General features: G+C 36.5%; 1 protein-coding gene across 1 annotated transcript in view; it reads left to right on the forward strand.

Annotated features, from left to right (window-relative positions):
• Window positions 1-10,466: 10,466 nt before the first annotated feature.
• Window positions 10,467-26,163, forward strand: part of NOC4L (nucleolar complex associated 4 homolog) — a 72,932-nt gene continuing 57,235 nt past the window's right edge. Inside the window, exons 1-8 of the mRNA XM_053701875.1 lie at window positions 10,467-10,656; window positions 12,362-12,482; window positions 12,701-12,807; window positions 13,785-13,892; window positions 13,960-14,109; window positions 14,698-14,800; window positions 16,042-16,076; window positions 16,166-16,216. Of these exons, the coding sequence (XP_053557850.1) occupies window positions 10,501-10,656; window positions 12,362-12,482; window positions 12,701-12,807; window positions 13,785-13,892; window positions 13,960-14,109; window positions 14,698-14,800; window positions 16,042-16,076; window positions 16,166-16,216 (831 nt within the window). The 5' untranslated portion in view covers window positions 10,467-10,500. The remainder of the gene's footprint in view (window positions 10,657-12,361; window positions 12,483-12,700; window positions 12,808-13,784; window positions 13,893-13,959; window positions 14,110-14,697; window positions 14,801-16,041; window positions 16,077-16,165; window positions 16,217-26,163) is intronic.

A 26,163-nucleotide genomic window follows, 5' to 3' on the forward strand; every position in this document is an offset into this window, starting at 1 on the left:
ATTGGATTAAGATTTACCCTAAATCGTTACAAAATGGGGGGAATAATGTCGAATGTTTATTGTAGACAAATCGAGCCGATTAGTAACAATAACATTGCGTGCCACCTACTATGTATATAGAGTTCAGGTACATTCCACCAATAAGAATAATGCTTCATAACACATCGCATGCTACCTATCTCAAATACAGTATCTAGAAACATGCCCCCAGGGTGGAACAATTCTGACCAATAAGAATAGAGCTCTGTAACAGACCCTCTGAATCCAACCAATAGGAATAGGATATTTGCACACACCCTCTGTCACACATTTTGTATACAATAGACAAAGTGATACTACGAGATGGTGAAAGATAGGCAGATAAAGCTTAAATGAATGACAAGCACTATATAATTCTAATAGATAAGCAAATACCTGGCCACTACTAAAGACCGCTACTTCTTCTAGAGATGGAACCACATAGAGATTAACCATACATAGAACTGATAAAAGATTATGTGCAATAGAATAAACAAAAACATGAGTCTGAACAATTGGTCTGAATTAAATTTATTTAATTTGTTTTCGGTAGTACTTATATGCCGATATTATGTAAACAAATTTTAAATGCAAACCGGAAGTTGTTAGACATAACAACTCTTAAACCGGAAGTTGTTAGAATCGAAAAATCCGGACGAACACCGGAGTAGATTATAAATACACAATTTAAAGAATCAGAACTGATTGTCATAAAGGCACATCAGAATATTGAAATAAAGGTGCAAGATATTTAGAAACGAACATTTTAATCATCTTAATCACCCTCGATGAAACAGGAAGTACTAAGCAATCACTTCCGGTATGCATTTAGAACACAGGTATAAAAGATCACCAAAATCTATACAATCCAGTCTTGATAAAGGTCTAGCACAGACCGAAACGCGTCGACTGGTGAGTCTTCCTCCTTTTATATCAACTTGAGAAATTACGCTCTGCACTATTGTGTGTTTGTTTTTATTTTTAGGTTTGATTTGGGTCAGCCGGGCCCCGGATGAGACTTTGATATATCATCACTTTCCAGTACTGCTAAGGTTGTAGAATTATATTTTTCTCCTCACAGGATTGACTTGTTTTGCTCATATTTTACAGTGGCCACTGATTTTTTAGCTTTGGTTTTTCACTTTGTGTTTTATTACCAGCACTTTTTGGAGTGAACATTGCAATTTGGATTTAACATTATCATTTGGAGGACTATTTTTTGTTTATCGTGATTTGCTTTTGTTTATGTCATCTGCAACGTCTTGCTTATATTTTTCTGTTTGAATATTCACATTGAAATGTTTATTACCTGCATTAATATTTTATTCAAGTTTTAATACCTATCACTGTTACTTTTATACACCATCACCTCATTATATTTTTTTCATCACAATTTTTATTATCATCTTTTGCATTATCAATTTTGTTTATTGCTACATAGAAGGATTTGGTATCCTCTAGCACAATTTTGCACTCAAAACACCACTCACATATTTAGGGAATATTAGATACTAAGGCACATAACACCTAGAAAGGTGACCGCCGTACCTAGAGATACTGGGATACCAGTCCAGATAGGTCTGCACCAGTTACCTAAAAGAGGATCACCAGTGATTGTTTTATTGTTCAAAGAATACCTAGAGATACTGGGATACCAGTAGAGATAGGTCTGTACCAGTTACCTATAAGAGAATTATCAGTGATCCTTATTTTAAAGAATTTTATTGTTTGAAGAATTTTAAGTTTTTTATTATGTAACATGGATCCATGCTTGTAAACGAATTAAAGTGTAACTTTTATTTTAAAGTGAATCTGTCTAATTAACTTTGTCCAGACCCGGCCTTTTAGGCGCTTTGGTTCCAATCCTTTTCTATGCATTTATTCTATTGGCTACTAGGAGCCAATATCCAGAGCCAGGGTCCTTGAGGCAGGCGCTTAGTGTACCATCCACTGTCACTTATAATACACGTGTAGTGCGCAGTGGCATTTAGCAGCCTTCTAATTACTAAAAAGCAACGCCAAAGCCATATATGTCTGCTATTTCTGAACAAAGGGGATCCCAGAGAAGCATTTACAACCATTTAAGCCATAATTGCACAAGCTGTTTGTAAATAATTTCAGTGAGAAACCAAAAGTTTGTGAAAAAATTAGTAAAAAAGTGAACGATTTTTTGTATTTAATCGCATTTGGCAGTGAAATGGTGGCATGAAATATACCAAAATGGGCCTAGATGAATACTTTGGGATGTCTACTAAAAAAAAAATATATACATGTCAATGGATATTCAGAGATTCCTGAAAGATATTAGTGTTCTAATGTAACTAGCGCTAATTTTGAAAAATAATGGTTTGGAAATGGCAAAGTGCTATTTGTATTTATGGCCCTATAACTTACAAAAAAAGCAAAGAACATGTAAACATTGGGTATTTCTAAACTCAGGACAAAATTTAGAAACTATTTAGCACAGTGTTTTTTGGTGGTTGTAGATGTGTAACAGATTTTGGGGGTCAAAGTTAGAAAAAGTGTGTTTTTTTCAATTTTTTCCTCATATTTTATAATTTTTTTTATAGTAAATTATAAGATATGATGAAAATAATGGTATCTTTAGAAAGTCCATTTAATGACGAGAAAAACGTTATATAATATGTGTGGGTACAGTAAATGAGTAAGAGGAAAATTACAGCTAAACACAAACACAGCAGAAATGTAAAAATAGCCTTGGTCCCAAACGGACAGAAAATGGAAAAGTGCTGTGGTCATTAAGGGGTTAATATCAAAAGAATGCATAGGCTCAAAAGGAGGAGCCTGTAAACACTTCAAAATCAAATTAAGACTCCAAGAAGGAGAGAGATTGATCTAATGACAGGCTTAATACGGACCAAAGCCTGTACCAAACAGTGAATATCAGGAAGCTTAGCAATCTTTCTGTGAAATAAAACAGAAAGAGCAGAGATTTGTCCCTTCAAGGAACTTGCAGACAAACCTTTATCCAAACTATCCTGAAGAAACTGTAAAATTCTAGGAATTCTAAAAGGATGCCAAGAAAATTTATGAGAACACCATGAAATATAAGTCTTCCAAACTTGATAATAAATCTTCCTAGAAACAGATTTAAGAGACTGTAACAAAGTATCAATCACTGAGTCAGAGAAACCTCTATGACTAAGCCATCCATTTAACAATTTGAGATCCTGATGGAAAAAAACGGCCCTTGAGACAGAAGGTCTGGTCTAAAAGGAAGTGGCCAAGGTTGGCAACTGGATATCCGGACAAGATCCGCATAGCAGAACCTGTGAGGCCATGCTGTTGCTACCAGAAACACAAACAATTGTTCCATGATGATCTTGGAGATCACTCTTGGAAGAAGAACTAGAGGTGGGAAGATATAAGCAAGGAACTGCTAACGCATCCAGCGACTCCGCCTGAGGATCCCTGGACCTGGACAAGTACCTGGAAAGTTTCTTGTTTAGATGGGAAGCCATCAGATCTATTTCTGGAAGACCCCACATCTGAAAAAACACATCTGGATGGAGAGACCACTCCCCAAGATGTAAAGTCTGACGGCTGAGATAATCCGCTTCCCAATTGTCTACACCTGGGATATGTACCGCAGAAATTAGACAAGAGCTGGATTTCGCCCAAGAAAGTATCTGAGATACTTCTTTCATAGCTAGGGGACTGCGAATCCCACCCTGATGATTGACATATGCCACAGTTGTGATATTGTCCGTCTGAAAACAAATGAATGGTTCTCTCTTCAACAGAGGTCAAACCTGAAGAGCCCTGAAAATAGCACGGAGTTCTAAAATATTGATTGGTAACCTCGTCTCTTGAGATTTCCAAACCCCTTGTGCCGTCAGAGATCCCCAGACAGCTCCCCAACCTGAAAAAGACTTGCAACTGTTGTGATTACAGTACAGGTTGGACGAACAAAAGAAGCCCCTTGAACTATACAATGCTGATCTAACCACCAAGTCAGAGAGAGTCGAACATTGGGATTTAAGGATATTAATTGGGATATCCTTGTATAATCCCTGCACCACTGATTCAGCATACAAAGCTGAAGAGGTCTCATATGAAAACAAGCAAAGGGGATTGCGTCCGATGCTGTAGTCATGAGACCTAAAACTTTCATGCACATAGCCACTGAAAGGAAAGATTGAGACTGAAGGTTTCGACAAGCTGAAACCAATTTCATACATCTCTTGTCTGTTAGAGACAGAGTCATGGAAACTGAATCTATCTGGAAACCTAAAAAGGTGACCCTTGTCTGAGGAATCAAGGAACTTTTTGGTAAATTGATCCTCCAACCATGTCTTTGAAGAAACAACACGAGATTCGGCAGAATGTAAAGACTGAGCTAATACCAAGATATCGTCCAAATAAGGAAACACCGCAATAACCTGTTCTCCAATTACAGAGAGTAGGGCACCGAGAACCTTTGAAAAAATTCTTGGAGCTGTCGCTAGGCCAAATGGAAGAGCGACAAATTGGTAATGCTTATCTAGAAAAGAGAATCTCAGAAACCGATAGTGGTCTGGATGAATCAGAATATGAAGATATGCACCCTATAAGTCTATTGTAGACATATAATGACCTTGCTGAACAAAAGGCAGAATAGTCCTTATAATCAAAATGTTTAAATCCAGAACTGGCCTGAATGAATTTTCTTTCTTTTGGACAATGAATAGATTTGAATAAAACCACAAACCCTGAAACGGAACAGGTATAATTACCCCTGAAAGCTCTAGATCTGAAACACACTTCAGAAAAGCCTGAGCCTTCACTGGATTTGCTGGAACGTGTGAGAAAAAAAATGTTTAAATCCAGAACTGGTCTGAATGAATTTTCTTTCTTTGGGACAATGAATAGATTTGAATAAAACCCCAAACCCTGAAACGGAACTGGTATAATTACCCCTGAAAGCTCTAGATCTGAAACACACTTCAGAAAAGCCTGAGCCTTCACTGGATTTGCTGGAACGTGTGAGAAAAAATAAATAAAAATCTTCTCACAGGTCTTACTCTGAATCCTATTTGATACCCTTGAGAGACAATACTCTGAATCCAATGATTTTGGACAGAATCTTCCCAAATGTTTTTGGAAAAAATGTAATCTGTCCCCCACCAGTTGAGCTGGAATGAGGGCCGCACCTTCATGCAGACTTGGGGGCTGGCTTTGGTTTCTTAAAAGGCTTAGATTTATTCCAACTTTAAGAAGGTTTCCAATTAGAACCAGATTCTTTGGGGGAAGGATTGGCTTTCTGTTCCTTATTCTGTCGAAAAGAACGAAAACTATTAGAAGCTTTAGATTTACCCTTCAATCTTTTATTCTGAGGCAAAAAAACAAAACTCCCTTCCCCCCAGTGACAGTTGAAATAATTGAATCCAACTGAGAACCAAATAAATAAATTTACCTTGGAAAGAAAGAAATAGTAATCTAGACAGATACCATGTCAGCATTCCAATATTTGAGCCACAAAGCTCTTCTAGCTAAAGACATAGATTTAACATTAATTTTGATGATATCAAAATAGCCTCACAGATAAAATGATTAGCATATTGAAGCAAGCGAACAATGCTAGACAAATCAGGATCTGTTTCCTGTTGCACTAAGCTTTCCAACCAAAAAGTTGATGCAGCTGCAACATCAGCCATAGATATAGCAGGCCTAAGAATATAGCCAGAAAATAAATAAGTGTTCCTTAGATAAGATTCAAGTTTGCTATCTAAAGGATCCTTAAAAGAAGTACTATCTTCCATAGGGATAGTAGTACGTTTGGCAAGAGTAGAAATAGCCCCATCAACTTTGGGGATTTTTTCCCAAAACTCCAATCTAGCTGCTGGCAAAGGATACAACTTTTTAAACCGAGAAGGAGGAATAAAAGAAGTACCAGGCCTATCCCATTCCTTTGAAATCATATCAGAAATAGCATCAGGAACTGGAAAAACCTCTGTAATAACCACAGGAGGTTTATAAACAGAATTTAAACGTTTACTAGTTTTAGTATCAAGAGTTCTAGATTCCTCATTATCCAAAGTAATCAACACTTTATACTCCATCTTAAAGAGATAAGTAGATTTGTCAGTGTCAATATCTGAGGTAGGATCTTCTGAATCAGATAGATCCTCATCAGAGGAGAGTAATTCAGTATGTTGTCGGTCATTTGAAATATCATCAACTTTATGAGAAGTTTTAAAAGACCTTTTACGTTTATTAGAAGGTGGAATAGACAAAGCCTTCTGAATTGCATCAGCAATAAAATATTTTATATTCACAGGGATACCATGTACATTAGATGTTGAAGGAATAATAGGCATTGTTACTAGTACTGATGGATACATTCTATGCATGTAAAAGCTTATCATGACAACTGTTACATACTACAGCTGGAGATATAATCTCTGCTAATTTACAACAGATACACTTAGCTTTGGTAGAACTGTTATCAGGCAGCAGGGTTCCAACAGTTGTTTTTGAGACAGGATCAGATTGAGACATCTTGCAAATGTAAGAGAAAAAAAAAACCCATATAAAGCAAAATTATCAATTTCCTTATATGGCAGTTTCAGGAATGGGAAAAAAATGCAAACAGCATAGCCCTCTGAGCATAAAAAAAGGCAAGGAGGCATATAGGAAGTGGGGTTTAAATAATTAAATTATTTGGCGCCAAGTATGACGCACAACGCAAAATGATTTTTTTTGGCGCTAACATCTGGAAATGACGCAACTCGCGTCATGGCAGACGCAACCTTGTGTCGTCAACTAATACGCCGGAAATGACGAATTTGCGTCACCGAACGTACCAAAAGGGGCGAAGAATGATGCAATAAACATCAGCATTCTGCAACCTCGCGAGCCTAATTTTGCCCGTGAAATTTAATGAAAAAGCAGTCAATTTGAAGAAAAGACTATACCCCAGGTAAGAAAAAATAAAATTCCTAAATATTTCCCAATTTTGAAACTGATAGTCTGCAAAAAGAAATACACATAAACCTGACTCATGGCAAATATAAGTACAATACATATATTTAAAACTTTATATCAATACATAAAGTGCCAAACCATAGCTGAGAGTGTCTTAAGTAATGAAAACATACTTACTCTGAGAAGCGCATATCACAAGAAAATCAAGCACAAAATCTTACTTCACCACCTCCATAGGGAGGCAAAGTTTGTAAAACTGAATTGTGGGTGTGGTGAGGGGTGTATTTATAGGCATTTTGAGGTTTGGGAAACTTTGCCCCTCCTGGTAGGATTGTATATCCCATACATCACTAGCTCATGGATTCTTGCCAATTACATGAAAGAAATGAATTTCAGCACTTGATGAAAAAAATCTTAAACAATTTTTTAATGTTCAATTAAACATAGTGAGTTACCAGTCATACAGTGGCTAGCACCAATACATGTGCAAATAAAAAAAATGCCAAAAAAAATTGAGATACATGTATGTAGGACACAGGGAACATAAATATTGTATCAAGAACTGGCAACAACCAACCCATTACTAGACCTCAAAAGTGTAAAGGGTAATGTCTAGACAGTAGAAATATTACTATGACATCCTTAAAGGAATAGTCTTGTCAAAATTAAACATTCAGGATTCAGATTTTAAATTTTAAGCAACTTTCTAATTTACTCCTATGATCAAATTTTCTTTGTTCTCTTGGTATCTTTATTTGTAAAAGCAAGAATGAAAGCATAGGAGCCGTCCACTTTTGGTTCAGAACCTGGGTAGCACTTTCTGATTGGTATCTAAATGTAGCCACCAATCAGCAAGCGCTACCCAGGTTCTGAACCAAAAATGGGCTGACTTCTAAGCTTACATTCAAATAGATACCAAGAGAACGAAAAAAATAATAATAATAATAATAGGAGTAAATTAGAAAGTTGCTTAAAATTGTATGCTCTCTGAATCATGAAAGTTTATTTTTGACTAGATTATTCCTTTAAAGTATCATCAAACATATACAAAGGTACAAATGTAAAGGCTTCAAGAGACCGGCATATGCAGAAAGGCAACACCCCAACCTTAGCAGACACCACATCCACAAGGAATAATAAGTCTGTCTGCACGGTGCATATAGGGATCTGTGCCAGACTGCAGTGGCATACATGCATGTATCTCAATTTTAACAGATTTTTTTTTTATTTACACATTTATGGGTGCTAGCCACTGTATGACTGGTAACTCGCTATGTTTAATTGAACATTAATAAATTGTGTACAATTTTTTCATCAAGTGCTGAAATCCCTGTCTAGTGGGGGTCTCTCTATTGGAGGCATTATTTGGATATAATGTATTTATAAAGGCCTGAACTATAATGAATATTTGAGAGATATATTTTAAAGGAAATGTATATGGTATACTATACATTAATCCTCACATATAGAGTAGTATATCAGTGTTTTTAAATTGTTCCATCAGATGCAGGTTAAAAAGGTGTGTGAAAAGAACAAGTAGATAAACTGTTTTTAATTACAATTTTTGTAAATAAAAGTTATCATTTTGATAATCAAACCTATTTGTGTATAGGACTTTCTTACTTAGTCTCTTCTATAAGACTTAGTATACCTAAGTAAGGTGTCTCATACTTGTCGAAGCAGCAGCAATACACTACTGGAAGTTAGCACACTGGCTGAGCCAGCAACGAGAAGCATATATGTACAACCTCCAGTCAGCAGCTAGCTCCAATTGGTGCATTGCTGCTCCTAAGCCTACCTAGGTATGCTTTTCAATAAGTTAAATGAACAAAAACATTTGCTAAACAGCATTATAAACCTAATAAAATAATCACACAACACAGACTTCACTTGCATTTTTCTGCAAACAGTTCTTTCTATGCATTCCAATTTGGACTGATTTATAGACAGGAAGATCTTGTTCTTTTGAAATCTGCTCGATAGCTCAGGTCTGGTTAAACTGATTAATTTCAGCTTGCTTGGCTTTGCTGCAACACAAGCGGACAGCTCCACCAACTGGCTATTTTAATAAATGCACTGCTTCTCAATGCTTTTCAATAGCAGTCACATGACTGGAAAAAAAGGTTGTTATTCTGAAACGGTGTAAATTGAACCGTTGTAAAACAAGGGCCACCTGTATTACTTAGTGATTGTAAAGTTTAATGAATAAATGCACTGTATCTAAAAATACTCTTACAAACAGGGTCACTTCATTCATTAAAAACTATAATAAAGCTTATTTTTTATAAATACCTTTCTTTATGGAAAACAGACTGGCAATCCTCCGCCTGCATCTCATGCTGTAGTTAGCACAGTGATGACAAATCAGGCTTCCTCCAATTGTTGCATGCCCCCTTTGGCGTCCAGCTTGTGGGGCCACGCAACGATTGGAGGAAACTGGATTCGTCATCGCCGTGCTAACTACAGCAGAAGAAGTGGGCAGAGGATCGCCGGTCTGTTTCCATAAAGAAAAGTAAATATTTTAAAAAAGAAGCTTCATTGTAAAGTTTTTAATGAATGAAAGTGCCCCTGTTTTTAAGAGTATTTTAGATACCAGGCACTTATTAATTAAACTTTACAATCACTTTAACATATACTATGCATATAAAAAAATAGGGTTATGACCCTTTAGATACGAGTATTAACCAATTAATAGTTTTTTTATCATAGCAAATGCTATACAACAGCAGCCATATACAAAAAGTTTCTTATACACACACACACACTCTTTTGGTCTAAAACTCAAAATGTCAGCAATGGTAATGCGCCTGATATGTTCATTTGCTTAAAACAGTGCTGAAGAAAAAGTACAAGGCAAACACACTGGGGAGGTTAGCTTGTGATTGTATTGACACAAATTTGGAATGCTGTACTGAATGGGGTAATACCAATCTTCCTCCATCCCATATATATATATATATATATAAAAAAAAAAATCATAAACACATTTATCTATTGTTCCAAATAGATATAAAAAGTACAGAGCAACTGCCCCACATATATCTTCTCACTCCAACCATGAACTGCTCCCCCAGCACGGCCAGGGTCAAGTTTTTCCAGCCTTTGCGCAAACAAATTTCCTATTCCCTCCATTGCATATTCGTCCCACATTTATTTGATCCCTTCATTGAAGAGGTGAAAGTCGCTGTGTCCAGACAGGTCGCCAGTCCAGGGCGTACCGTTTACCGTGTAATTGTAAAATCTTCAAACCTGCTTCTCAGAGGCGAAGGTACCGACCTGTATAATATTATGTTCATAGCTATGTTTGTTAACTAGTAGGTCTCCCTGGGAATACCAGAAAGTGTAGTTGTATCGCTCATTTGGAACTGGCACAACCGTCTTCTTCCGGACCTGGAGGACAATGGACATCTGGTTCTTGTCATTTCTTTCTGTGGTGTGTTGTGTTCCATTCCCTACTATAAGTAAATACAGTTCTAGTTACTACTCTGCACATGCGCAGTTGCTGTAACTCGCTAACTCTTCCGGACACGTGATTGTGGACTGGAGATTATCAAGATGGCTGCGCGCAAGGGACAGCACGCGTCTCGTAGTCGGGGAACAGAAGGAATGGCAGCGGACTCAGCACGGAGGGATCTGGCTGCTAAACTTGAGGCAGTGCTGGAAAATCGGGGCAACGCCAACGCTGTGTTTGATATCTTGGAGTACCTGGAAGTAAGAATTACTTGCTGAACGTAGTCTGTATATGAAGCTTGGAATACTACTGTGTATTCTCTCTTACAATACTTGATAAATACCAGCAATCAAAATGTTAAATATGCATCCCAATTTAAAATAAATATGTATGGGTATAATGTCCATCCCTGAATCAAATTTTTAGACTCCTTAAAGGGACAGTGCACTGTAAAATGTGTTTCCAATGACTTTTATACCAGCTGCAGAGTAAAAATGTATAGTAAACTGTTCCTTTATAATTATTTTTGTATATGAAATAGCTGTTTTTGATCTTTGATGCCACAATCCATTACATTGTGTTGAGCTTACAGGGAAATCGGATTTATTTAGTATGTTTTCTTTCTATCCAAACGAACTTCATTATCCTATCTCTTTATACCATAGCCCAATAATTAGAGAGAACAATTCCAAATTAAAATGTTATTACTTATCTCTTGCCTCTCACTCGGAGGGTAATTTATTTTGCTGGCTATGTTAAGTTAGCTTTTTATAGGCAATACTTAATTATTGAAATTTTCAGTATATGTTTTGATACCACAGGCAAAAACAGCTATTTCAGTTGCCAAAACAAAAATGAAGCTGTTTGTGAACAATTTATTACACTCCAGCATATAAAATGAATAATTGGGAACACATTAAAGGGTAGAAGATACACTGTCCCTTGAAATCTTAAAGACATAATTTAGTGGAAATTCAAAGGCAGATTTGTGCATTTTAGTTTTTATCCGAATCATTTTTTCAATATTCTCTATTACAGGGATAGTCTTGTCAAAATTAAACTGTCAGAGTATGCAATTTTAAGCAACTTTCTAATTTACTCCCATTATCAATTTTTCTTTGTTCTCTTGATGTCTTTATTTGAAAAAAGGAAGAATGTAAGTTTAGGAGCTGGCCCAATCAGCAAGCGCTACCACCTGGGTAGCGCTTGCTGATTGGTGGCTACATTTAGCAACCAATAAGAAAGTGCCACCCAGGTCCTGAACCAAAAATGGTCCAGCTCTTAAGCATACATTCCCGCTTTTCAAATAAAGATATTAAGAGAAGGAAGAAAAATTGATAATATGAGTAAAATAGAAAGTTGCTCAAAGGGACACTAAACCCAAATTCTTTCTTTTGTGATTCAGATAGAACATGCAACTTTCTAATTTACTCTTATTAAGTTTTTTTTTCTGGACAGCACTTGTTTATTGGTTGGTGAATTTATCCACCAATCAGCAAGAACAACCCAGGTTGTTCACCAAAAATGGGCCAGCATCTAAAATTACATTCTTGCTTTTCAAATAAATATACCAAGAGAATGGAAAAAAATTTGATAAGAGGAGTAAATTAGAAAGTTGCTTAAAATTGCATGCTCTATCTGAATCACGAAAGAAATTTTTTTGGGTTCAGTGACCCTTTAAGCAAATTTCCTTCTTACATGTCAGTTTTAGTGATAGCTTTTACTGTGAATGTAATCTGTGAGCATGCGTTCACAGCTTACATCTACTTAGTGCTCCGGTAGAAATGCAATGTTCTTTAATTTATTTTTATAACATCTGATCAGTACGTAATATTTTTTTACCATTCAGCCACCAAGGTAGTAATGCTTGCTTCATATCTTAATTTTTTTTTCATGTCTGATCAATTTTCTTTTAAATGCTTGTAATGTTTTATAGTTGGGTCATTTTGTCTTGTCTTTTCTAAGTCTCCAAAGGAAGATATTGTACAAGCTGCAATTCGAACGTGCTCTAAAATGTTTGAAACTTTATTGGAGAAGGGGGAGCTTTTTGTTGGTGACCTTCCTAAAGAGGATGAAAGCCTTCCAGGTAAACACATCTGTGATATGCGTCATTTGATGACATTCTATTTTCAGAACACTAGTGAATATGTTAATTTGTTTGGTTTCACAAAGTTCCTGTACAGTATTGACATTTTATTTGTACTGTCTATTTTACTTTCAGATGGTTGTTCAAATTGTTGACAATTTGCAGAATTCCTGCAAATGTAAAACTGTTCACTTTTTTCTTATTTTTCTGTTATCCAGAGACATGCAGTGCTGAAGAAAAGTTCAAGATGTGGATGAGGCATCGGTATAACAGCTGTGTTACCTGCCTGCTGGATCTCATGCAGAATAGCTATTTCAATGTGCAGGTCAGTGTGGGTTTACCATGTAGCAGCATACTGACATATACAGTAATAATATGAGTTAGTCATTGACTTCATCGTGCCATCTGTGCATTTTAACATCATGCTTGTATAGTCATTTTGTTTCTCCAATTATATGTGCTACCATATAACCCAGGAGATACAGCTGCTAAAGTTGTTATTCTGGCTCTGAGTATTTTTTTTTATACACATCTGTATACAAATGCATTTATCTGTTTCCTAAAAATGTGTGGTGAGCACCTAAAAGTAAAATAAATTTGCCAACCATCACTCCAAAAGGATTTTTTTATTGATTTTCATTTTTTTTTTTTTTTTTTTGTAACATCTTAAAGAAATATAATGGTAAAATTTAAATGGTGCATTTAAATTTTGAATTGAATAATTTATGTAAAAGCCATTGTTGTGGCATGCACTTATGATGTTCGTGCCATGTGCACCATATTTAGACACTGTGCCTGCGCAGAGTTTTTGGTGACTATTATAATTCAGATATATCAGTCATAAATTATATACAAACTACCACTGGCTTTTTGAGCTGCTAAATGCTTCTAAACTGGACAGAAATGCAAACTTGCACTTTTCACTTGTGAATTTTAGAATTTATTTTGTTTGTTTTTTTTTCTTAAGGGATATGAAACCCAATCCTTTTTTTTTTTTTTTTTTTTTCTTTCATGATTCAGATGGAGCATGCAACTTTCTTATTTACTCCTATTATCAATTTTTTCTTTGTTCTCTTGGTATCTCTTTCTTTTTTTAAAAAGCAGGAATGTAAGCTTAGGAGCCAGCCCATTTTAGGTTCAGAACTTGGTTAGCGCTTGCTGGTTGGTGGCTATCTGAATCATGAAAGAAACAATTTGTGTTTCATATCCCTTTAAGGCTAGCAGGCAGAGAGTATTTTTGGTTGCTGCCCTGTTGTTTTTTCACTTTTCTAACATGTCTCCCCCTGTGTTTTGTTGTTGAAGGAACTAGCACTGTGCACACTTATGAAGTTCATCCAACTAGAAGGAAAGTTCCCTCTTGAGAAAGCTGAATGGAAGGAAAGCTTCTGTTTCCCATTATTACTGCTAAAAGTAAGATGGGAAGATTTTGGGGGGATAGTTATATATGTCATTTATTTACCATCTATGTCTTCTTTAGTCTGTAGTTAACAGCTTGCTGCAGGAGGACGCAGATGCTCATTTACTCATTTCACGATACCAAGAGTACGTAGAATATGATGACGTTCGTTATTATACTATGGCCGCTACCAGTGAAATTATTGCACGTGTTCACCAAAAGAATAAAGAGGTAGTAATACATAAAATGAATCTTATCCTTACGCTATGATGCCTTTTCAAATATTGGACAAGAGTTGTAAATATGTAGTGTATTATTTGCTGGTATTCCAAGAAGCAGAGCACAGTGACAGATATTTGGTACCATTATTATTCTTGTCTCCATGTTTTCTGTCAGGAGAATTTCATTCAGTCTTGGGCCCTGATGATCTAAAGCTCCCTGGTCTGTTGAGATTATCTAAGAAGTCTCATCAGTACACGGATTAGAAAGGCACATTTAAGCTTGAGAGCTGTTCATATGCCTGTGCAAGGTTCTGGATTTAAAGGAGAGAGAGAGAGCGGTACAAGTACATGCTAAACCCTCCCAAAGACTTTATGCACTTTCTCTCCTTGCTGGCAAGATATTTGTCTTCAGACCCTTAGTTTCTGTGTTCTATATAGCACGTGTAGTGCAAGTCATTTTAAATGTATTTAATGGGTATGGCTATTAGGAAGACATTGGATGTGACTGTTCTCTGTATATTTCATGTCCTTTGTATTTAGATTTAACATTATTTATTTAACTTTTTTTTTTTTTTTTTTTTTTTTTCAATGCTATCAGGGCTTACCGGTTCTTTTCCAAAACAATGTTTTTTGCTTGCTTTCATCCATAAACATGCCAGAAGAGGAAGGTGCATTGTCTAACTTCTTGGTAACTCCCAAAGGTAAAAATTGCTCAGTATTAAATATTCATTTTTTTTAATCTCTATAGCTTTAGGTGTAAGGAGACTGCATGGTGTTTTAGAATTAAAACAAAAAGTAATGTAGTGTTTCAAATTCATTTAACTTACACAGCACGTAATGCCAAATGCCCTAAACAATTTTAAAGAAATGTTGCACTAAGCTTTTATTTGACAATAATACAAACTATATACCAAAGTGGTTTTGCTTTTCTTGTACAATTAGCCTCAAACAAAGAAACATTGAAAGCTGGTTTTGGAATTGTGCATTTATAAAAAAACAAAATGTTACTTTTTAGATTAACTAAATGACATTGAAAATGAGTATTTGGGTTACAAATCATCTGTTTGTAAAGCAAATTATTCCCTTGGACAAACTGTATTTTACAGTAAGGAATTTTTTCAATGAGCACAATTTTTCGGCTTTATCATCTATATATCTTACTATTAGAGTACCACTATTGCACTACTGTCACACAATAAAAAAAATAACCCCAGTCCGGAATGGGTGCAAGAAACAAGGGGGATTACAAACAAAAAGTAATACAACACATAGAAACACCCAGCACTCACCAGCTAGCTCACAGCTAAGATAAAATCACAACTGGAAAGGTTAGTTACCGCATCTGGCCAAATGGGAAAAGCTCACCAAATGGGAAAAGCTCACCAGATTACAAAACAAATTAATACAACACACAGAGAAAACCCAGCACTCACTTACAAGCTCTCGGCTAAGATTTAAAAGCAAAAACCTTTCCACTTACTGAGCTTGTAAGTGAGTGCTGGGTTTTCTCTGTGTGTTGTAGTATTTGTTTTGTAATTTTCCCTATGGTTCTTGCACCCAGACCTGACTGGGGTTAACTGCCTGTGACTGTGGGAGCAGCACAGCTTCCTGTGAGTGCCAGTGGCAGCCAGGGCTGAGCATGTTGCAGGGTCATGGGATGTGTACCCGGTCCAGTATGAGAGTGCAGTTCCCTTCTGTGTTTTGTATATATTAAAAAAAAATAAAAATATATATATATGTGGCAATAGTGGTACTCTAATAGTAAAATATATAGATGATAGAGCTAAAAGTGTGCTCATTGAAAAAACACCCAAACTGTGGTTTAACCTCTGCTACCAGGAACACGCACATGCATGAGCTGGGATTTAAACCTTCATGCACTAGTATTTTAAACCTTGTGTTTTTTTTGTTTTTGTGTGTTTAACTTGTATTTCTGATGCAGCAAAAGATGAAGATTGGAAGCCATCAAAACTGAAGGTACTTTCTGTGTGTTTTTTGGTAATGTGCTAAATGTTGGTAATTGGTTAATAAAATGTAATTGTATATTTTTTTTTTTATTTCTAAAGGAGCAAAAAAGGGTTTTTGAACGAATTTGGATGGGCTTCCTTAAACACAAAGTAAGTGAGCAACTGAGGAAAAAAAAAGTTTGTGTGTAAGTGTGCAGTATATTTGATAGAAAAAGTGAAATTGTCCGGAGTCTTGTCAAATGTGAGTAAAAACACACAAGTTTATTTAAATCCATGGATTTAAAAGCAGGAGATGCCAAACAGGAGGACTGGTCTTATGCATTTCAGCATAGAGCCGTAATCATAGACCTGACAATGCAGTGTGTCCACCCTTTTTAAAAAGGCAGCTGCTAAGCAGCTATTGGTCAAACAATTGTGAATGAAATAGTTTAAAGTGAAACTACTTCTTTGAAACTAGCTATCTATATGTGACAACAATAATTACAACAGGCTGGAAGGACAAAAATACAGAAAACAATGTTACTAGAAAAGGAGGACAAAGGCTATTTACATACTAAAAAATGGTAACATGCCTTGAAAGTGCAAGAGGTATAAATGCATTGTATCAGTGTACAACTGATGTGATAAATATGATGACTAACATAGTATTCATTTCTTAGGAAATGATTATTTGAACATATCATGATTAGCACCAAACATATCAAAAGTTTGAAAATTTGTACAGCACTGCAATATATATATATATATATATATATATATATATATATATATATATATATATATATATATATATATATATATATATATATATATATAATTTTTTAACATCTAAAAGAGCTGATTACTTTGAGGCAATGCCCGCAAAAGGCCCTTTTAAGGGCTATTTGTAATTTAGTATAGGGTAGGGAATTTTATTATTTTGGGGGGCTTTTTTTATTTTATTAGGGGGATTAGATTAGGTGTAATTAGTTTAAAATTCTTGTAATTCTTCTTTTCTTTTCTGTAATTTAGTTTTTTTTTTTTTTTTTTTTTTTTTTTCGTAATTTAGTTAATTTAATTGTAATTAATTGTAGGTAGTTTAGGGAATTAGTTTAATGATAGTGTAGTGTTGGGTGTAATTGTAACTTAGGTTAGGATTTACTTTACAGGTAATTTTGTACTTCTTTTAGCTAGGTAGTTATTAAATAGTTAATAACTATTTAATAGCTATTGTACCTAGTTAAAATAAATACAAAGTTGCCTGTAAAATAAAGATAAATCCTAAAATAGCTATAATGTAACTATTAGTTATATTGTAGCTGTATTAGGGTTTATTTTATAGGTAAGTATTTAGTTTTAAATAAATATAATTTAAATCTAAATAAAATTACGATAATTAAATAAATTAATCCTAAATTAGGGGGGGTTAGGGTTAGAATTAGGTTTAGGGCAGGGGTGTATTAAGGCATAGGCCAACAAGGCCGGTGCCTAGGGCAGCAGATTTTTAAGCGGCAGCAGAATTTTGAGTCCCTAGGGCCACTCTACTGAACTCAGGGCCGGGTGGCTAAATCAACCTATTACTAATGACTTAAATGGCTGGCCCGTCTATTGCTATCCTATGGGATTGTATGTGGGTGTGCATGACGTGGTGACAGTGGAGGCGGAGCTCACTTGTGCAGCCTGGCATGGACTGAGAGGGAATGCGGTATTCTTCCTGGCTCCACCCTGTGATTGAGACTCACACAGACTACACAGTGCAGTGTGCACTGCAACGTGACCACTGTGAAACAGCATATGCTTTTCTCCCTTAAATACATCTTCATTAGGCATTAAAATACTTAAACGGATTAGTCACTAAATACTTGTACATTTACTGTTTGTCTATCTGTCATACATGCAAAGAATAAGTATTTATTGCTGAATCTATACAACTATGTGACTTAAAACACAACTGAAAATTTGTTGTATGCATTTAATACATTCAGAAACAATACAAGTATATACTTTATTATGATTGTATCATGTGACTTTATCCCCTAGGATACAATTCCTAAACCTATCATAACTACTGTTTTATTTTTGTAAGTACTTTTAAAGGCCAGTTTGTATATTCATTACATTTTTATCCAAGCAGATATTTTGCTTAAATAACTGTCAATCACCAAAGAAGATGTTTAAGGTTAAACAACTACCTACTGACAAACTATCATACAGTGAAGGATATTTTTTTCTGATATAAACACTTTAATCATCTGACTTGCAAAATAATGTCTATATATATATATATATATATATATATATATATATATATATATATATATATATATATATATATATATATATATATATATATATATATATATGTGAGTGCAGTGGCGGCTGGTCACTTTTGAAGATGGGGGAGCACTAGCCCCGCCCCTCAGATGGCTCCGCCCATTATATATATATATATATATATATATATATATATATATATATATATATATATATATATATATATATATATATATATATATATATATATATATATATATATATATATATATATACTGGGTATATATATATATATATATATATATATATACTGGGTATAAGAGTCCTGTCACTGGGGCAGCCGCAGTATAAGGATATATATATATATATACACATATATACATAGTCTGACAACTGTGGCCGAAAAAGTGTCTTAAATGTCAGTTATCCCACTGTGGTTACATTTACTTGATTTTTTTGTGATGCTCACACACACTCACACAGCCACACACACACAGCCATTAGCCACACACTCACACAGGCAGTAGCCACACACACACTCACACAGTCAGTAGCCACACACACACAGTCAGTAACCACACACACACCCACACAGTCAGTAGCCACACACACACACAGCCAGTAGCCACACAGCCACACACACCTCTCACACACAGCAAACCAACATTTGGTTAGCAGCAGCCATCCCAATATTCTGTCACGCTCAAGCAGACAGCCAGGCTGAAATACACTGCCTGTCAGGAACTCAGGATTTGTGAGGAGAAACATAATAAAAACAAACTGCAACAGGGGGGAGGCTTAAGATCGTCAGCCCAAAGCAAACATCTCACACGCTGTACTCCGTGTTGAAAACTCTGCCCCCCCCCTGTACAGACAGCACCTAGCTAGCAGCTGAAGAGTCCTGTAACTAACTGAGCTACATTTAATAAAGTCAAGTTATAGCTATACAGGAGAAACAGAGCTGTGACTCTTGCACCTCCCCAAGTTAGATATTTAATTTTCCTCAGACAATCCCCTGTCCCCCACAACTGCCAATACGGCCCTTGCATTTCTTCTATGTGAAACTTTAAAGTCTTTAACTTTTATTAACATTAACAGTACACTTTACACCATAATTTAACAATTTACACTAAGAAAGCTGCACTAACCACTGACTGCACAGGCTCCTATGCAGCAATAAGGTGTACTGGAGAGAACGGTGCTGGCGTTGACACTGAAGTGCTGCGCCTTCCCCTTGTGCATGATGCTGAGTCAATCTAGCACTGCACTCCTGCTTTGCTGCCTGCTTCCAGCTCTGGAGAGATCGGACAGGATAGGAGCGACCTGGTGAGCCACACACCCTGTAAATGAGCTGTGCTGACTAGGCTTTTGGCGGGCTGAGGGCTCAGATGCGCGGCCTTAATTGACACACGTTAGAGGGAACGTTGCTCGTAACATCTTGTTATTGTCCCTCCCCACTCTCTGACATATCCGTGCAGCCTATCAGGGCACAGGCTGAACTTGTCAGAACAAGTCCCTCCCCACTCTCGCACAGTTCAGCCTGTGCGATAAGGCATGTATACAGAACTGGTTTGATGCCTGCAGTGAACAATATAGACATCACTGACAGGCATGATAGGGCTCTAACCGCACGTGCGATAAGGGGAAAAAAACCACCCATAATTTTTGTATTTTTTTTATTATATTAAAAAAAACATCAGAATTTGATATTTGGGGGATAAAAATAAAATATAATTTTTTCAATAGGGGGATATTGTAAAAATGATATTTTATTCAATATTTTTTTTTTCCTCTCAGCATCACAGGGGGGCACGTGCGAGTGTGCACACATGGAGGAGCCTCCACTGTGTGAGTGTGTGTGACCAGAGTTAATGCAAGCCCTGGTGAACAACTACTTAAAAAGACATTATTTTTTACACCCTGCCCCAAAAATATTATGTATAAAAAAAGGCCTTAAACGTGGGGTGGGGGGTGGGCAGCAGAATTTTGAGTGCCTAGGGCAGCACAAAACCTAAATACGCCCCTGGTTTAGGGTTTAATTAATTTAGTTATAGTGGCGGCAGATTAGGGGTTAATAAATATAACGTAGGTTAGGGGCAGCAGATTATGGGTTCATAGGTATAATGTAGGTGGCGGCGATGTCCGGAGCGGCAGATTAGGGTTTAATAATATAATGCAGGTGGCGGCGATGTCGGGGGGGCAGCAGATTAGGGGTTAATAAGTGTATGGTTAGGGGTGTTTGGACTCGGGGTTCATGTTAGGGTGTTAGGTGTAGACATTATTTTTACATTCCCATAGGAAACAATGGGGCTGCGTTAGAAGCTGGACGCTGCTTTTTTGCAGGTGTTAGTTTTTTTTTTTAAGTCCTCTCAGCCCCATTGTTTCCTATGGGGAAATCGTGCACGAGCACGTTTTAGCCAGCTTACCGCTACCGTAAGCAACGCTGGTATTACAGTGAGATGTGGAGCTAAATTTGCTCAATGCTCACTTTTCTGAGGCTAACGCAGCCATTCAGAAAACTTGTAATACCAGTGTTGTTTAAAGTGAGCGCTGGAAAAAAAAGGCTCGTTAGCAATGCAAATTTTTACCGACAAAACTCGTAATCTGTTTGTGAAACAAATGGTGGACCTTTAGTTGTAATCTCTTGTGTTTTTAGGTTTAGGTCTAGCTCCCAAATCTGGCCCTATACCTTGGTGTGAGTTACCACTATAATTAGATATTGTGGTATTAGTAGTTGGTAATTTATTTTGGAGGTTTGTGAGGTTCAGTCTACATTTCAACATCAGATGCTGATGTTTCAAGCCTGAGAGGAAAATTCCTCATCTGTGACTTCCGGGCCTGATAAAGACTTTTTTTTAATTTTTTTTTATTTTAACCTCTTAGTACGTCTATGTCTTCTATGTGGTTTTCCTGCATCATTCCACCCAACAGAATCATCAGAAAGATTTGTGTTAGTTGTCTCAGTGCTATGTTTATTATTTTTGTTTTTATTGTTAGAATTGCGTGGCCAATTCCTTTGCTTGATTTTTTTTATTTTTTTTTTGCCAAAGGAATAATTTGTGCTATAATCTTTGGTCACGCAAGAATTTAACATGTTTGGTTTGAATAATGTGTTGCTTAGATGTTTCTACTAGTGAAAAACAGATACTGTGGGCGCCTTAAATGGCAGGTCAAAATTAAGAATTAATGGTATCCTGTTACGTATATAGAAAAAATCTTTCAACAAACGATGAGTAAATAATGGAGAAAAAATACAACAGCCAATGAAAAATGAATGTTAAAATATAATTTAATTCCACTTATTCTGTTAAAAGAATTTGTTTATAAATAGTTCATACAATGGAAGGTTGAAAATAAAGACAATACTGGATGCAAATAAATAAATAAAAGCTAATATAAATAAAAAAAATCAATATTGGTATTTAAATGACCTATATTAATAAAAAGGAGTCCTCAAAAAACACTTAACCTCTGCTGCAGACATGGTTAAGATAGCAAAAAAGCAATTTTCAAAGGAGAAAAATGGATCTTGGTATTCAAGTACAATGACAATGAGTTTTCAACAATATTACTCAAGTCAGATATAAAAGTTTAGGATTAGTGGACCAGTAATCCTGCACAGGTTATGGCCGTGAAGCAATAGTACCTTATTTTAGTCTGGAGCTCTGGGAACCCTCTGTGTGTGATGAGAATGCCGCCCAGCTCCTCTCCCCTGTACACTCTGGAGCTCAGCTGTTAGATATCCTTGTGTTGCTTCAGTGTTTCCTGGAGTACGGTGTCCTTTGGTAGCCACAATTGTGTGAAGAAAGTGGTTCCAGCAATGCGTTTCAGCTCTTAGCAGAGCCTTTGTCAAGCCTTTTTTTTTTTTTTTTTTTAGATGTTTCTACTACTCATTGCAATAGTTTGTCAAAGCTGCTGTATTCATCCACATCTTTACATTTGTTTAACTCATACTGAAGTTTAACAATCTCATTCCTAACAGAAACCAGCTGTTCAGTTTTGTATTTAACCAATATAAACATGAGTCTTAATGAACATTCAAATAGTATTTGGTTCCATTCTTTGATGAAAGCAGGATCAGTAACCTCAAAAGTAGGAAACTTTTTGACCCTTAGGCCTGTGGTATCAAATTTAAGTCCAAATTTTATTTATTTTTTAAATCCAAGTGTCTAATTTCAGTCTTGTTTCCTTGAGCCTTAAATGTTCCTTTAAATTGAACATGTGCAGCATGTGACAATGCTTAAAGGGACATGAAACCCAATATGTTTATTTTGTGGTTCAGATAGAGCATACATTTTTAAACAATTTTCAACTTCTATTAGAAATTTTGCTTAATTGTCTTTCTATCCTTTGTTGATGAACAGCAATGCACTGCTAGGAGCTAGCTGAACACATTAGAAAGCCAATGTCAAGAGGAATATATATGCAGCCATCTCCCAGCTACTGAACCTACCTTGGTATGCTGTTCAACAAAGGATATTAGAAAGTGTTTTAAAAATTGCATGCTCTGTGGGCGGAGCTTGCCACAAGATGGAGACACATTTTACCAATTTAATGAAGGACTAACCTAGCCATAACTCCTTTACCTACTCTCTAGGGCACCCTAATACTATATGGCACCCGACTCAGGTCTTATTACGTCACATTGGCCTATAATTACAACCCCTTTAATAAGCTGCCGCCCGGACCGCATGGCGCACTCAGATCGAAGTAGCTTCTTCAAATGGCCTCTTGTCTGATTACACTACGTCTCAACCTGGCTAAGAGCAGAAGCGACCTGAAGCCCAGGAGCAAGTCCCTGCGTTTGCTATCACTACTAGCTTCCTAATCTGCTCCACAAGAAGGCTACACAGAGGGACTCCCACCTGCTTCTACACTATAACCACAGCATCTGAGAACTGTAATCCACAACTGAATCGTCTACGCGGCTCAGACCGACATCGAGAATTCTGTGCTTTTGGGACTGCAGTTACATGGTAGCGGGGGAGTCCTACGCACAGTCTAGAACTTTTTCTGGTACATCAGCACAAGTGGGAGTTGCGACTCCCGGGTCAGCCATGATTCTAGTATTCTACAGGAGATATAAGTGCTCTCTCCAATAGCTACACCTACCTGGCTGTGCCTACATCCTCTTTCCCCTCTCTGGTACGCCACAGCGAGGGGCCACTTTCTTTCACAGCTAGAGATATAGCTCTTGGTCACGTCCTTTCCACGCAGTTACTACTCCTCACAATATGGCTGCCGCTATCATGGAGGCGCTACGCAGTCTAATGGACACACTTGACACTCTCTATAACACTCTTGTCCGGGAGATTTGGTCTATTTCCAGCACAGACCAGAGTACGTTAGCTGAAGATAACGGAGGAATTGACGACAACCTATCCCTTACTAGTGCCCCAGACTGCTCACTGGATTTGCCGATAATCACGACAAGGTAACATTCCCCTGCAAGCTTGTACCTGAGGACTACAGACAGGACGCCAAAGCAATTGTTATGCAAGATTTCTTACTCCAACATACCCCCGTCCACATAGATGGACTTCTATTTCAATCACCCTTTGTACAGGTAGTGGGGGACTCTGATCTGCAATTGAGACACTGCCTGAAAGACACGGTACCTTTATAGGGACACTCAGCAAGGGTTCAAGTTTGCGGGTACCAGAGCAGGCATAGGATAACGTCTGACACCTATTGATCTCCTACCTTGTTTGGGCAGTTATTGGTTAATGGTCTAGTTTCTAGCTCAGTTTATTGGCCTACAATATAGGGCAGTCAGTCTTCATATGTTTGCAGCTAACTTTGTTTTCTATATATGTTTTTTGTTATAGGTTGAGAGTTGATTTCTTGTTTCTTTCTTATTCTCCCTGCTGCGCTCAAAAGTTTATATATGGCAATGTTAGTTCTTATTCCAAACTTGTCTGTCATGGTATATGCAACCATTCAAATTCAGCACACCATAGATCGCCACATTATACTGTGTAAAGGCTATGTGTTTACTGCTGGTTATTTGCCATTGTTATTTTGCAAGGTACACATGTCCAAATCACTGTCATTCGCCTCCAGGGAGTGGTTTCCTGTGACAGTGATAACTATATCTAAAAGCAATTGGACCCAAAAGTGGTATCCAGGCAGACTAATCGCACTAAAAGCCATATGCAACATTAATACTTTCTATACTTGGGAGATATGCCCCTTCTAAGTTGCCTTTTAACTTTTGGCTATTATAATATGCATCACAATACTGAGCTAATCTGTTGTGACTGCTATCCACATATTAGCAGTTTAACAGTTTTTATCAAATTTCTATGTTGGGAATACATTTGTCACAGACCATACCCCTCCTCCCTCTCACCTATATGTGAATATAGACTTCATAATGTACCCTGGTATCGTGGCTTACTGATCTTCTATATTACCTACACATCCATGCAAACAGGTGTGAAACTACTTCCAGCACATTTCTATGCGCTAAGCACGAGAACCTTTTTTTTTTTTTTTTTTTTTTTTTTTTTTTAAATAGTAGTTTTATGATTTCATAGTGTTCTGTAACCTCCAGATTATCCAGTTATTCTACTAATGCTATTTAAATAACTGTAGCTCCTCCTCCTACCTTGTAGGATCACAAGTTCAATATTCATTTAATATGTCTACATTGGACTAGCTATGGCTAGTACAACACTTTTTAAACTACTTTCTAATCTTGTTGTCTTTTAACACCGACATATTTTAAGCTACCATAGGTCCATATTTTTATATAACCACTTCATTACTATTGTTATTCCAGGTTTCATAAATAACTGTTAGTATCATTAGCTTTCCCCCTTTGAAGGTCCAGAAATGACCATTGTTACCACTGGTTTTCCTCCTTGGTGTCAATCTTATTCTTTTGGGTCCCTGAGTGGCCCTAGAATGTCCAGGAGGAATTTACACAATACATGAAATGAGGTTTTATCACTATATAGTTAATGGAGTCATTGACCTTCAGTTTAAGCATTTCTTTACTTATCTCAACACAGGATCCAGTGAAGCCATGTATATAAAATATGTATGTGTTGTTGAACTTACTAATAACCTTTATAGGAAGGTATGGAAATAGAAGACATTGTGCACACCATTTATGCCCACATTTCTTAAGTTAAACAAATGATTCAAGAGTTGCCTTCTTACCTCTTACTAATTATATCTCACATTACCCTTATTCTAATATCCTGCCCACTACATTTCCATGTTCTGACTTACTTTTATTATCTCCATTTAACTGTGTGGCCAATATTACCTCTCTAACCACTTATATTAACATTTAGAAGGTCTGCCCCCCTCCTCCCCCCTTCCTCCTTAATTCTGAGCAGCTCTTGCCTGCTGATTCCCCCGAAAAATTTCCATCTCCTATCACATTCTATGTTACATTATAGAGAAAATGAGGTTTCATTTATATATGCCTTATATTAGTATTGACACCTGGTTGTTTACCTTCACAAATATATTTCGATTTATATACTTAGCTCGCAAGTTTCTACTGCTTTTGAAGGGAGGCATTGTTTCATTACCTAATCACTATACTGTCTCAGCCTGACAATACCTTGTATCCTTGTTATGTTAATGTATAAAAACCTCCAATTTAAAAAAAAAAATAAATGTTTAAATAAAAATTGCATGCTCTATCTGAATCGTGAAGCAAACATTTTTGGTTTCATGAGGCAAAATGGAAACAATGGCACTATAATGGGAAATCCCCACTAATACATATTCCTTTGTAGCAATTCATAAATATTGAATTTGCTACTGTGTCCCATATAATGGATATATATTGGGTTATGTGGGGTGGTGCTTTGCATTAGAAATTA

The sequence above is a fragment of the Bombina bombina genome, chromosome 2, assembly GCF_027579735.1.
Source record: "Bombina bombina isolate aBomBom1 chromosome 2, aBomBom1.pri, whole genome shotgun sequence".
NCBI classification, from domain to species: domain Eukaryota; kingdom Metazoa; phylum Chordata; class Amphibia; order Anura; family Bombinatoridae; genus Bombina; species Bombina bombina.